The sequence below is a fragment of the Sipha flava genome, unplaced genomic scaffold (genome assembly GCF_003268045.1).
Source record: "Sipha flava isolate LNK unplaced genomic scaffold, YSA_version1 299_pilon_pilon, whole genome shotgun sequence".
Classification (NCBI taxonomy): domain Eukaryota; kingdom Metazoa; phylum Arthropoda; class Insecta; order Hemiptera; family Aphididae; genus Sipha; species Sipha flava.
Genome location: NW_020272971.1, coordinates 338,263 through 352,457, shown reverse-complemented (window position 1 = coordinate 352,457; position 14,195 = coordinate 338,263). Strand labels below are relative to the sequence as shown.

The 14,195-nt window shown below is 31.8% G+C and overlaps 1 protein-coding gene across 1 annotated transcript; it reads left to right on the top strand.

The window, feature by feature from the left end:
* Positions 1–8,530: 8,530 nt before the first annotated feature.
* On the top strand, positions 8,531–11,509 carry LOC112685972 (actin-related protein 8). Its single transcript, XM_025558047.1, has 11 exons — positions 8,531–8,892; positions 8,971–9,144; positions 9,231–9,434; positions 9,495–9,668; positions 9,796–9,906; positions 9,985–10,123; positions 10,332–10,540; positions 10,602–10,748; positions 10,814–10,991; positions 11,052–11,180; positions 11,240–11,509. Exons 1-11 carry the CDS (start codon positions 8,860–8,862, stop codon positions 11,410–11,412), a joined length of 1,671 nt encoding a protein of 556 aa, XP_025413832.1. The 5' UTR covers positions 8,531–8,859; the 3' UTR covers positions 11,413–11,509.
* The last annotated feature ends 2,686 nt before the right edge of the window (positions 11,510–14,195 follow it).

Here is a 14,195-nt window from a genome sequence, read left to right as displayed (position 1 = left end):
TTTAACCAAGTATCAAAAGTCAAAATCTAAATTCAATAAAATTACAATATACATATTATGCCCCCACCCCCACGTAAGAAATTTCTAGATACGGCTTTGGCCACGGCACTCGACGTGGGTAAACAACGGTTTCGAGTACGAGTGCAAGTCTTATTCTAACGAGCAGTACGACCCAAATTGGGAAAAAATTAATAGGTAAAATCAAAAAGGCAATTGACTTTGTGAATATGAGCAATTTACAAAAATTTATTTTTCCTTATAGAATTATTGAATTTCTATTGAGTATTTGAAATGTGTGTAGTTTATAAACCTAACCTAGTATCTAATAAGTAATAATTATGTAAGTACAATTTTCGCTACTTCAATGATTGATTAATCTATGCAATTTAAATTTAAATAGTAGTATACGTATAACGGAAAAGATCTGTATTTTTTTTTTAATAGTTTACCACGCGATGGTCAAAATTCTAAAATATTAATATGCAATTTATTCAGAGAGAGGGTAAGTATTATAATCCAAATACAATTCATAAAACAAACTTCCTTTTAATGTGTTTGGGCAATAGGTAAAAATCCTTAGAATACGAGCTCGTAAACTTTGACGGGGATTTCGGTGGTTTACATATTTTTATCATAGACTTGGGTCGATGATCCATGGAATCCCACTCGTATGTGTCGTAACGTCAACAACGACGGTCAGTCTTAATGTGTACCACAGGCAGTGGCACTCAGTAGCGCAACGACCGGGATAGATAGCGATGTCTAACCCCGAGACTCGAAGGGCGCTGCATCATAAGCGTAAGCTTGGAGGACATTTTAACAAGAAATAATTGAGCAGCGCGTTTAATGATTAGTAATTAATTAGCCGACGATATTAAAAGAAAAAGAAATGTCCATGAATACTTAAACAGTTATAGAACCCCCAGACTTACCTCATCATCGGTTGCCCATGACCCCGGTTGATCCACTGATGGCATCGAAGTCGAATGCATGTTGCGTCCAAATATAATCTGAAATAGAGGAAAACCGACGCTACGTTTTCTCCGAACACGCCCCACTATGGTACTTTCGTTTAGTAACATACAAGACGGTATCGCACAATCGTCCACAACGGCAGTACCCACCTAATTCAAATACGTATAGCAATTTTTACACACAGGGATATACGCCTCTGGTAGCAGGTTCTCAACTAAGCCCGCACTTGCGTATATATTGCAGCCAACGACAGCGTGAATTTTATTCTCCAACGAAGCAGTTGCGTGTATCGAATATCCGCCCCAAGTCCTTTAATCCGTAAATATTAAAATTAACGGGTACAAACAAAATAATACACGTAATACAATTGTATGTCAAATGCGCAAATTCTGTACTAGACTTTTCTGCCACACAACGCTACTTGCTGCCTACCCCATTTTAATTACGAAGCAGCTGCTTCAATGAAACCCTCATCGCTGATTGCAGCCAACTACTCTTCGAACGATTACACGTACGACTTGTGTGTACTTTCTGGACGAACAAGCGCATTTTTGGTCTTCAATGTTTTTTTCAATCTTACTATTTCTTTCGCCTGTGATCATATTTATACGACTGATTAATCAGTGACACGCAAATTTTTATATCGCATGAATTCGACACGGATTAAGAATTTCTCAGCATAGTTAAAAAAAATTGAAAAAATACTCAGGAACAATATTACCCGTTAGTCTAGTGGTTATATTTCTCTGAGTAAAACCAATAATTGTTTTAGTTTTATGGATTGAACATTTTCAATTCATGCCGCATTCTGTTTAATGTAAACAATTCGAAAGATTTGATTCTTCTGTTTAAATATAATTTATATATATGCATAATAAGAAAGTTTGAAGTACAGCAAAATCATTGTTTTACAAATAATGACAACTGAAAATTGTTTCACAAACTGTTTTTTGTGGTCAAACAATACAGAACTTACACTCGAAAACAGTATCTTTCCAGTTATTTAGGGATGTATACGTTAGTAAAAGTTTTGAACAGATCATTAAAAACATTTTAAAAGTACAAAAAAGCTCAATAAAACGAAAACTTTTTTTTTATCTTGTCTAAGACCTTTCAATATTAGATAATACCAAATAATAATTAAATCCATACACTGCCTTTAAATAAGTTTTCATAATTATATCAATTAATTAGATATCATATATATCATAAAATTGTATGTAACCATTTTGTCGATAATTTTCTCACTTCATTACTTTTAGTAGAACTTTTACAACAGAATCAAATGGACAGAAAAAAACTATAATAACAACATAGGCATATTATTTATTATCGGTTTATACTTTTCATGTATTTATGTTGACCATAGTAACAACATTATTACATTTTCTGGTAGCGCCCAGTCACACCGAGAATATGTCCTGTGCACACGCCTTTGCCTCACAGTAAAATATTTGAATTTAATAAATAATAAATATTGGATTCGTTATTTAGAACTACGATGAAATTATCAAAAATATAGTACAATAATATTATTAAATGACCCGAGTTGCATTATGGCTGATAAGAATAAACGATATAGTCTTTCTATCCTGTACTTATCAGAACAAATGGGATAAATGGGGTGGGAGTGTTAACTGGCATTTAAGCACTGTACATCCATGTTTCAATAGTAAAAAGGAGCGAGATACAGGGCTCGGGTGAAACCAGGGACGGGTTACTTAAATCGGTAAATTGTTCTTATACGTTTGAGATTCGTTTGTTTTCAAAAATGATTTTGTGGGAAAGTTTCTGTATCTAATGGCAGTTCATACTCCTACGTTACCTTAACATTTTGTAATAGGATTGGATAACTAATTTTTAGAGAACAAAAAATAATAATAACAATAATAAAAAAAATATGGACATTTATTTTATTTATTAATGAATAACAGTTGAAATCATTATTATAATGTGTACATAATGCTCATGTTATAAGTGTCCAGTTTATTTTTCAGGTCATAACGGTTAATAATTTCAGAAAACAACTAATTTCGTCAACGTTTAATTTTCCGAGACTAATGAAAATATCTTGTGACCGTTCGGATAGTCGTATTCCTGTTTTCTTTTATCGATCACATCGAGAGAAAATCTGTTGTATTCAATTTACCAGTGTTTAAAATGAAAGTTTTATGAACAGAAATGGAACTAGGAATTTTCACGGTCGGGGAAAATTTTAAAATTACGCCCTATCAGATACTTATAATCGAATACTCTTCTTGACAATTTTTTTCTAATAATTAACATGCAATCGTACTTATTGAGTTTTGAACCCAAAATCGGTTACATAACAAAGTTGAAAACATCCAACTAGTTGTTAATAACAAGAATTATTACACCCTCTAAAATGTTACGTCCGAAGATGTATTCCCCGTCTTCCACCCCTCAGTTCCGCTCTTGCTTATGAACGCCAACAGTCAGACAGAGTGGATGTCTGATCCGACAATTTTACAATTTCGCAACATAACCGCAATGCAAATCCAGGGTTAGGGGGAGATAAAACGGGGCATTTGCCCAAGGCCTCATGCTTAAAATTTTAATTTAAAAATATTTTGTACGGAAATCTTATAAAATAAAACGTGAAATGTGTGGATCGCCCGGCAAGTGAGATTTCTAAAAAAATCCGTTGGTGTGTAATAAAAAACCAAATAAAAAAAACAACGATATTATGTTATGTACAGTGGCATTATTTGGGGGAGGGGGCAAGGTGGGAATTTGCCCCTGTCTGATTAAAAAGCATCCCAAAGGGCCGGCCGTTGTCTTTTAGCCATAAGCCGTTATTTGTGAAAAGTCCAGCGTATTTTTAAATTTTTGAAAATACTGCGTACTAGATAATTATTTATTACCACAATATTTGGTAATTGCCAATTGGTATAAACTATAAATAGATACATGAAAACTTTACAAGAATATTAGATTTTTGAATGAATTTATCCATTGTTTCAGCAATTCTAGTAATGAAATCATTTTTACTTATAATATTTTCTTATCTTTTAGTCCTGATTATTTTAATTCAAAAAATCCCTATTTATTGTCTTTCTTTAATCATTACAGACATTTTAAAATTGATAATTTAATACTACAAATTGAATTGTTATCTACAAAAAACTTAAAATAATGAAGAATGAGACAATGGAATTCGTGATATTTTTTCTATTTCTAAAATTTTAAATGAACTTCCTATAGCTTTTACTGAAACTTTTGAAATTATACATATTCTTTTAACTTTGGATGTAACAACTGCTTCCAATGAACGTTTTTTTTTATTTTTTAATTAAAACCTATCTACGCGCTTGACATCATAGGCGAGCGCAGACCTCTATTTCAGGGTATGCAAAAAGCTACCACTGCCTACCCCTCCCCCCCTAAAACTGAAAGTTAATTTAAGCGTTTAAAATTCTGATCTTAACAATTATTTAATTTAAAATTTTAATTTTTTTTCCCGAAAAAAGTGACTGGAATAGCCATTTCTTAATCGTTATAACTGTCTTCATAATTAAAATTTAAAATAAATTAGGAAAAAAAAAATTAAATACGTAACCCTTGAAATGGTTTGAGTGATACGTTTAAATAGGGTAAATAAATAAAACCGTAATTATATACTTAAATGAAAAACAAAATAAATTTAATAAATAATTGAAATTAATCATAAAACGATTCTGCGTACAGTTGAGTTTTTAACATCACCAATAATATTTTCGTGATTTTAATTTATAGCCATTTCTTGTTCTGTAGTTCATAGTTATTTTATCTCACTTGAATTATTGTACTTCTTCATTTCATTAATACATCAAATTGTTATTATAGCATATGATTTGTGTTTCAAAAATTAATTAAACTGTCTGGGACTAAATATAAAAATGTAATAAAAATCATAATGCAATACAAAATCACATAATATACATAAGACCGAATATATCATAATTTTTATTTATTTTAAGTAATTTTGGAAAGAAGGCTCTATGTTTAGGATATGCAATTGCATACCCTGCATACCTGCTGCGCACGCCTATGCTTGACAATGAGAAATGATCGGCTGAGTAATTTGTTGGCTATAGCTGTTGGAAGTGATATTGCTGCAAAAATCAGTTTAGATGATGCAGTAGATGCATTTTCAAAAATGAAAAATAGAATATATCCACTTACAGCTTAGATTAATTTAGAATTAAGTTAGATTTAGCTAACCTTGTTTAGGTAATGTTTATAAAAAACAAAATTATATTTTGCAAAAATTTAAGTTTACAATAATATAATAAATAAAATATGTACCTTAAGTGTAAGTTAAAAAGTGTGAGTGAAACTCTATATTTCCCCCGGTAGTATGGGTCGGTCAAAAATGTTGCCCCCCCCCCTATCAAAAACTGAAATGACGCTACTGATTATGTATGCTTCAACGACGACCCGTTTGGCACGCCGCACCGTATGGAAGGCTGCATCCGAGTTGCAGTTAGAGACGATTTTTGAGATAAGGACATATAACAGTTGTGGTCACGCGAATTATAAGTAATATCCTAGTCGCGGTCGTATCTATACCTATAACTTATCTGTAAAGTTTATATACAAAATAAATGAAATTATACAGTCCAACAGTACAGTGGCGTACATTTAACTTTTGTATGGAGGGGGGATCAGTTGCAAACAAATTATTATATAAGGAAAATTCCTAAATTTAAGTACTTGCACATTTAAATACTAAATAATAATAATATATATATATTGATTATGTCAAAATAATAATTTACAATAAATCCTTCCAATATTTTTTTGTTTCCTTATAATTTCTATACTTCAAGAACACTATTTTATACAATTTTTAAAAGACCTATGGGGGGAACTGACCACCACATCCCCCATTGTATACGCCCCTGCAATAGTAGTATAATCACGAACCAGATGATCACCAATCAATGGTACGGCAAAAGGTTAGTAACAGTGTTAAACGTAAGGCAGTGGAGCAGTTGAGCGAGCGTCCCTCCAAAATTATTCATTCTGAGATGTCAAGTACAGTACTCAGTGTACTGGGGTCAAATGGCGTTATATTGATCAGAAAAAATATACACACTGCAAGAATGAATCTTCACCCTAAGTTGCCGCGTGAATTTTAACAATTACATTTGATGTTTCCTAACGTAATTAATAAAATGCGAACCAATAATAATGGAAATTGGATTTTTATCAACGATGTTCCCAACAATATAATATGTCTTACGAATCAGATAAACATTAATTTTTCAAAAACAATGTGATTCAATTTTTATGGACGGTACTTTTTCAAGTTGCCATTTTCCTTTTAAAAATTGTTTTATGATACATGGATATAAAAACAAAAGCATCACATACGTACCTTTGTTTTTTTCGTTATTGCCTAGTAAATTGCCTTGTAATGCGTACAAGACTGTACAAGACCACCTCAAAGGTTGTTTATCTGACTATATCCCAAATAGAGTCTTCAGTGATTTCGAACCTACACAATAAAAATAGTGTAGACAGTTCTAAGTCTGTTTATAAAAAGGAAAAGAAAATGTTGAAACTTTTTTGTAAATAAAATAGCATGGTATATACCATATATACTAGATATATATTTTGAGTGGCCATAACCAGTGGCGTATCCAGAATTTTTTTTTTTTTTTTTGAGGGAGGGTTATAAAAAATGTAACATTAAATTATTTTTGAATTTTGTGTGTTTTTATTATAATCAATAGACAATATACATACACTAAACATTTTCAGGGAGTTTATAACCCCCTAACCCCCCTGGATACGCCACTGACCGTAACTAGTATGTAACCTTTTTGTTGGGTGACCACAACTATATAGTACGTAATTTTTGATTTTGACCGCAACTAGTATACACCGGTATGGAAACCGGGATACATAGGAAATTTTAGAGATGTGTAGTTCATGAGTGAATTTTTAGTGAATTGAATGAATTAAATTAATGTATCGTAAATCAGCGACTCTGTAACTCAGTACCAACATAGAAAATCGCTAAATCAGAGACTTGACAATTCAGTACCAACACTGTATTGAAACAACTGAACTATATCTCGTATAAGCCTGTAAATGAATTGAATCCGTCAAGTCATCAATCCCAAATCTGAAATTTTCATCTTATCAATAAGTTCAGTGTTAGTTCTCTCGTAATACTGTCGCACGGTTAATACTTAAATAGATATATTATCTAAACTATCTATTAACCGTGATACTGTTGTCTATAATCTATACGTTATATTTCCTTCCTAGGATTATAAATTCTAATAATGTAATATTATATTTTTGAATTATAGATATTAACTATATTTATTACTTTAAGTAATTAAATTTCTTAGAATATTATTTTTATATGTGTATATTTTATCGTTATACATGCATACCAAACAACATTATGATGATTTGTAATTATAACTCATTTACCCTGCCACATTATAAGCTTATATAATATATTATATATTATATAATATTCTTCTTCATTGGGTGCCTATCCGATTCTGAATGTTGGCGACCATTCCAGCAATTCTCTCTCTTTGGTTTATCGTTGATTACAAATATAAATTAAATAACATTATATGCAGGGGCTCATGAAGCTTAGTTGATCTTTTAGTAGGCAATAAAAAAAATTAAATAATGGGATAAGAAATAAGATACTTAATGTAATTTCACACAATTAAGTATTCATTATTTACGAGTATTTAACTCTTATTCACCTAAGTTCATTTTATAAGTCATCTTATTAATACGTTACAGCTTAAATTTAGTTATAATTTCTATTATTCGGGGCCCTCAGCAAGATGATATTATTTTATAATTGTATTATAAAATATTATTAATGTTAAATATGATATAAAAATAAACAACAATATATTTAAATAAAAAAATTATACGGGTATTAATAATACAGATTTTTATCATTTTTTTTTATTTGGATATTTTGTCCTATATATTGGTTATTTTATCCCTGGATATTTTAACCTTGAATATTTTGACTTGGATATTTTGTCCCAATACCCTGGGCACGTACCCACGTAGTAAAGACGGAACTGATCATATGTATCCTACCTTCCCAATTTCCCCCCTACAAAAGTGGCAGTACCCGTCAACAGCGTTTATATGTGAATTTATATTTAAAATCTTAATACTCAATAAACAATCTTTTCCATTAATTAGTAAATACTAAATATTAATCTTGAAAAGTGAATTTAAGTATGATTACTGATGAAGTGATAACTGTGATAATTGATGAGTGATTATAAATCAGCTAAAAATATGTTATTTTAAAATTTTATAGATTTGATTCGATTCATTAAGATTTAGGTTCAAACCGTGACTTGGTTAAGATATGATTTGACTTATCAATAGTGAGTTGATGAAATGACTCATTTAAGTGAATTGAATCACTAAAGTGAGTCATAATTCCCATCTCTAGGAAATTTATTTTATCACATTGCTTAAATGTAATCAGTCATTACCCGATATCGCATGCAGCTATCACCGAGTCTGATTGCATGTTATCGCCTTCGGATTCGAAAAACGGATTCGGCCGCAACAACACTCGCGCTCTCGGTCCCGCGCTTCTATCTCGACGCAACCGTCACGGAGACTGATACCGCGTGTCCTCGTCCGATCCTTATCATCGTCGTCGTCGTCGTCGTTTGCTGCTGATCGGGTTTTCGAAATATTTAACGTGCACCGTTCCGCCGTTGTTGGTCGCAACGTCGTGCCGGAGGATCGCCTGGCCCGCCACGATGTGCTGCCTGGTTCCGATTGATCGTCTTACTCGCGACGCCGAATCCGCGCGAAAGTGAAACCCAATACGCAACGCGGTTGTTTTGTACACCGGCCGGAGGCATGCCGAACGCAGGAGGCGAAAACCATCCCGAGGTACGTGTGCTACGGTTGACGTTCACACACCGTTTTTCATTGCAACATTATTTCTCTCTGTCACCCGTGTTTTTCCAGCCTGAAAGAACGACGTCCAACTCGGTCATCGTCATACATCCCGGCTCGCTGTACCTGAGGATCGGCCGGGCCAGCGATGTCGCGCCGCACAAGTACATACACGGTCTGGCCCGTAGCAGTCTGCTCGGAGAGGTTGTCCGAGAAGACCGCATACTACCAACGTTTCCGTACAAAGTATGTTCCGCAAAGACTGCGCACCCGCACCGGTAACATAATTAACATCCCTGTTACTAACGCGTTTCGACGATTTGACACTGTAGAACCCCGAGACGTTGGCCATCATGGAAGAGAACAGATTGCAGGCATCTCACATGCTGCAGTCGAGTTTGCAGTCAAATGGTGACAGGAGATACGCTACGCCTCCGCAACAGATTTCCGCTTTTAACCGTAATGCTGTACCTCAGTATAAGGACACTGCGCCGCATAGCTATGCGCCCGAAGCTGACATAATCTATGGCGAAGATGTATGTCATGTTACTGTACTCATTTGTAGTAATAGTGTCTCATCGCCTGTTATTTTTCAGATTTTCAATATCGATCCTGAAAAGGTCTATAATATATTCTTTCCGATATCTAACGGAGAATTAAATGTTAATGGCCAAATTGGGGGTTCATTAACAGCTGTTCTAGGAGATCTTGAAACAATCTGGACACATTGTATCAACAAACTACTAGACATTAAGACATCAGAGTTCCACGTGAGCCCAATTGATTTTTTGACAATAGCATGTTTTTGTTATCATATTGAAGTCAAATACTACATTCTAAAGAATATTAAAAATAAACTATTACTTACTAATATAAGTATATTTTTTTGTGTTGTAGAATTACAAAGTAATCCTAATCATACCAGATATTTTTAATAGAGTCCATGTGAGAGAAATGATGTCGATGATATTATTAAGTATGAAGTTTAAAGCTTGCATTCTCATACAAGTAATACATAAATTTAAAACTACCTTTTATCTTAATCTGTATTATATAAAACTCTTACGTAATTTCATTTCATTTCAGGATCATGTTGCAGCAACTTATGGTGCTGGTTTGGGTTTTGCATGTGTTGTAGATGTTGGTCATAGTAAAACATCTGTAAGTTGTGTAGAAGATGGTATATCTCAAACGAGCACAAGAATAAGATTACGTTATGGTGGAGGTAACTTAACAAATATTCAGTATAAACTTTTTTCAAGTGATAATTTAGTATTTGGTAGTATATTAAAAATGCCATTAAAATTTTTTTGAAACCAATTTAATATTAATATACTAATTTTTATAGTATAACATGATTTACTTTTTACCGTATAAAATTCTATTGTATAAATTATCTCTCTAAGATTTTACCAAAAAAATTTAATTTTTAGCAAATATTACCCAGACGTTTCATTGGTTACTTAAAAAATGCAGTTTTCCATACCATGAATGCAATCCAATGACTAGTCATTATGATGCTATATTATTAGATAGTTTAAAACAAAAATTCTGTCATTTAAACTTGGATAAATGTGGTGCTGTTCAAAAAACAGTAACTGTAATGAAACCTGCCAAAAAACAAGTTCAATACATAATACAGGTAACAGATGTACAGTTAAGGTAATGAAATTTACAACTCAATTTATATTACATCTAATTAGGTCGGTGATGAAGCGATGATTGCAGTATTAGGAATGTTCAATCCAACATTATTAGGTATCACAGATAACAACCATTATGTGATTCAAGAAGGATCAAAGTCACTTCCTGAAGATCCTTATGATGAAGAGTTCTTGAGAGAAACTAGTGTAATATAATTTTTTATAAGAATTTAATTTCAAAATATGCCCTAATATTTTGTTATTATTTTTAGAGACGAGGAACTGGTCGTGAAATGGAAACTGAAACACAAGCTGATAATAGTATTGCCCACAACACAGAAGACGAATTATGTGTTGATCAAATTGAAACGGCAGGCAATTATTTTGAAATTGAAACAGGGCGACCGCAGAGTCTTGATAAAGTCATTGTACAAAGTATTGAACGATTAAGTAAGTTTGCACTGACTTCAAATGAAAAAAATCTTTATTTAACACCAAATTAATATTTAGATTCAGATGACATCAAACGAAAAATGTATAGCAGTATATTAGTTGTGGGTGGTGGACTTAAATTTGAAGGAGCATGTGCTTGGTTAAAAAGCAAAATATCTTTGAACGCACAACAAGTCTATTATGGAGGTAAATGTTATGCATTCGTAGAGTTAGTACAGCTTATTTATTTGGACATTTTACTTTAGGACATATTGAAATTATTAACTCACCAAAAGATTTAGACCCACAAATTGTTACATGGAAGGGTGCTGCAATACTTGCCGGTTTGGAATCATCTAACGAACTTTGGATTACTGGTAAAGAATGGTCATCCTGGAGTGTTAGGATTTTAAAAGAACGAGCCATGTTTAATTGGTGATCAAAACTAATTATCTTTGTATCCTTCCTTTGCTCATGATAAATAACCCTTCTAGTCATAAAAACAATTTTTACAGAGATATTTTCTCTCTCTAATTTGTACTTATTGTACATGTAAATTATATTTATTAATAATTTTATCTATTATTTAATTAAAGTTTAAAAGATCATATTTCTTGAAATCTGTGTTGTTCTTACAGTTTTAATTAATATTAGCAAACATTGATCAGTTTTAAGTACTCAGGTAAATTAAATCTTTCCTATTTTAATGAAAACTATATTTATTAATATAATTAATTAAGTATGTATTAGGGACGACAGAACCACTTGAACATTTCCTCCATATTCTATCCACTATGTGATTTACAAAGTGTCCTAGTATATTATTGGTACATTCAATTTTTTTTAGTTCTGTATGAAACAAAGGTTAAATAATAAATAAGGTTTGGATAAAATATTTTTTAAGAATGCTAGAGCTTCCTTCTCCTATTAGTTGGTTATAAATTAGATTATGCATAAGTATGCTTTCTTGAAAACCATTTTCCATTATGTCATAGAACTTCTAAAAACATATTTAAGTTAGTCATGATGTTAACTTGAAATTGACTTTTTTACACTTTCAAATTGTTTATTCAACTTTATATAATTTTTATTGTAATTTCTTAGTTTTTCAAGATTTTAAGAATATAAATTCAAAAATTGAGTCCTTTTGAAGAAAACTCATGACAATCATGTTTTTAATGTCTTATTATGTCTTATCCAATCATTGGGTAAGTTAGTACATTTGGCAAAACATAAGTGTATTTTGGATAGATAAATCAGTCCGGATCGAGTACCTTTAAAAATGAAAAGGGTTTCCAAATATTCTGGAACAATTGTATTTAAACTAGACCAAAAAAATGAAATACTTAGTTGAGCATAAATTTAATTTAACATACTTCAAATTATAATTAAAAATTAAAACTTTTAAATACTAGAGCTTCGTTCTATGTCCAATACCTTGTCTAGACAGTGTGTGATTATAAATTTAATTTTTGAAAATATAAAAATTATACCATACAAGTATAAAAACACTAGATTGTTATCTATCTAAATATTGAAATCTTATCACAATTGGGATCGGTGGTGGTGTATATTTAAGGAATTGCGTATAGGCAATATTTTAAGAGCGTGCGTGCCTTGTGACTGTGTGCGCAGTGAATGGTTATTAGCAGGGCTCAGGACTTTGCATATTTATTCGGGAAGTAAATAGAATAAATCTGATATGGTACAAATTTGTATTATGGTGTTTGGAGTTGAAGTTTAAAAGCTTATTGTGCATATTTTTAAGATTTATTGATTTAAACTACATATTTTAAAATAATTGTTGATAATTTACTCGTAAATCAAAAATATTAATGTAAAATTTTCATTTTTGACACGTTATAAAAATGTTATTTAGAAAACTAAACGCACTGATATATTATTCATTCTAAATCAATTTTATCTATATGAATTCGTCTGCAATAATATCGATAGGGCAATACTCAATAGCGTTATTTCACTTATTTTATTTGAGGAGCCCATTTTATTTTTAGCTCTGAAGAAAATTTTATTTTTATTTATCTGGTTTTCAAAGTATTATTTTATTTGCCAGTATTCGGTAATCGACGAACCACGGACGACGATCCTTTTCTTGTTATTGCGTTACTGCGTATTTTGCCGTGTTTGTCTTCGTGTTCGTATTTGTTTTCGTGGCTCGTGTCTGTTAATTATTAGTGCTCGTTTCGTGGTATAATTTTCTTAAATTAATAAATATGCCAAAAGAAAAACAATCACAAATTAGTCGCTTGAGAGGTTTTATTTCGGAATTTGGTATTAGTAGTAGGTATGTGCAAGATATGTTATTTTTAAATTAAATTTGTATTAGTACGTCTTTTTTAATTAAAAATGAATGCATATTTTTATATTTTATGGTGCATACCATAAATGGTATGTATACGTATATTTTTAAGATTTTAAGCACATTAAGTCCCGAGCCCTGGTTATTAGTATGTGTACGTGTCGCGCACTACACGTCTACACCATGTATTACCCGCTTTACTTCTTATCTGCTAATTGACAAATAACTACAAAAATGTATAATAATACACAATAAAAATCATTACGTATTAGGCCGCACCTACATTAGATCCGTATTTCTTCCGATCGGATCCGTCGTCGCCCGATTGTCGGAGAAAAAACAAACACCTATATTGTAATGTAAGTGCCTACACTAGTAACGGAACTTCTGATCCGACGACTCCTGGCGACTCCCGATCCGACGTCCGATCAAACGTGTTTATTTTCAGTCCGATTTTTTCACTTGTGAATTATTGAACTTTAGAAATTATTTTTTTTGTTTTTAATAATAGTATCATAAATTAATGTTAATGTATTTAATTTATTAATATATATATATTATTAATGTATTTATAGCAATATAGCTATCATTGATCCAGAATATTATTATTATACCTAATATTAGTTCCCAAATTTGTTGTAATGTCAATAAACATAGGTTATTTATAATGATACGGCATATTATGTTATCGCGTGCGGTGACGTGCCTACTACATTTTAGAATATCTAAAAGTTCATGAGGATCTATCTTCTACTATCTTCTATATTTTCCTTGGGTAGGCCCCTAGAGGGGCGCCATTTTTTTTTTTTTTTTTGCGCAGTGGCGCAAAATGTCTATTACGGCACTGTTTGTATGCATATTTTGATGGTTTTTAAGGACATGAACTTTCGGGCCCTAGTAAT

Bases quoted from the DNA above. Each gene is read 5' to 3' on its own strand.
- LOC112685972 (XM_025558047.1), top strand. From the start codon at position 8,860: ATGCCGAACGCAGGAGGCGAAAACCATCCCGAG. The intron at 9,145-9,230 runs GTATGTTCCGCA...TTGACACTGTAG, and splicing joins TACCAACGTTTCCGTACAAA to AACCCCGAGACGTTGGCCAT. The intron at 9,435-9,494 runs GTATGTCATGTT...GTTATTTTTCAG, and splicing joins ACATAATCTATGGCGAAGAT to ATTTTCAATATCGATCCTGA.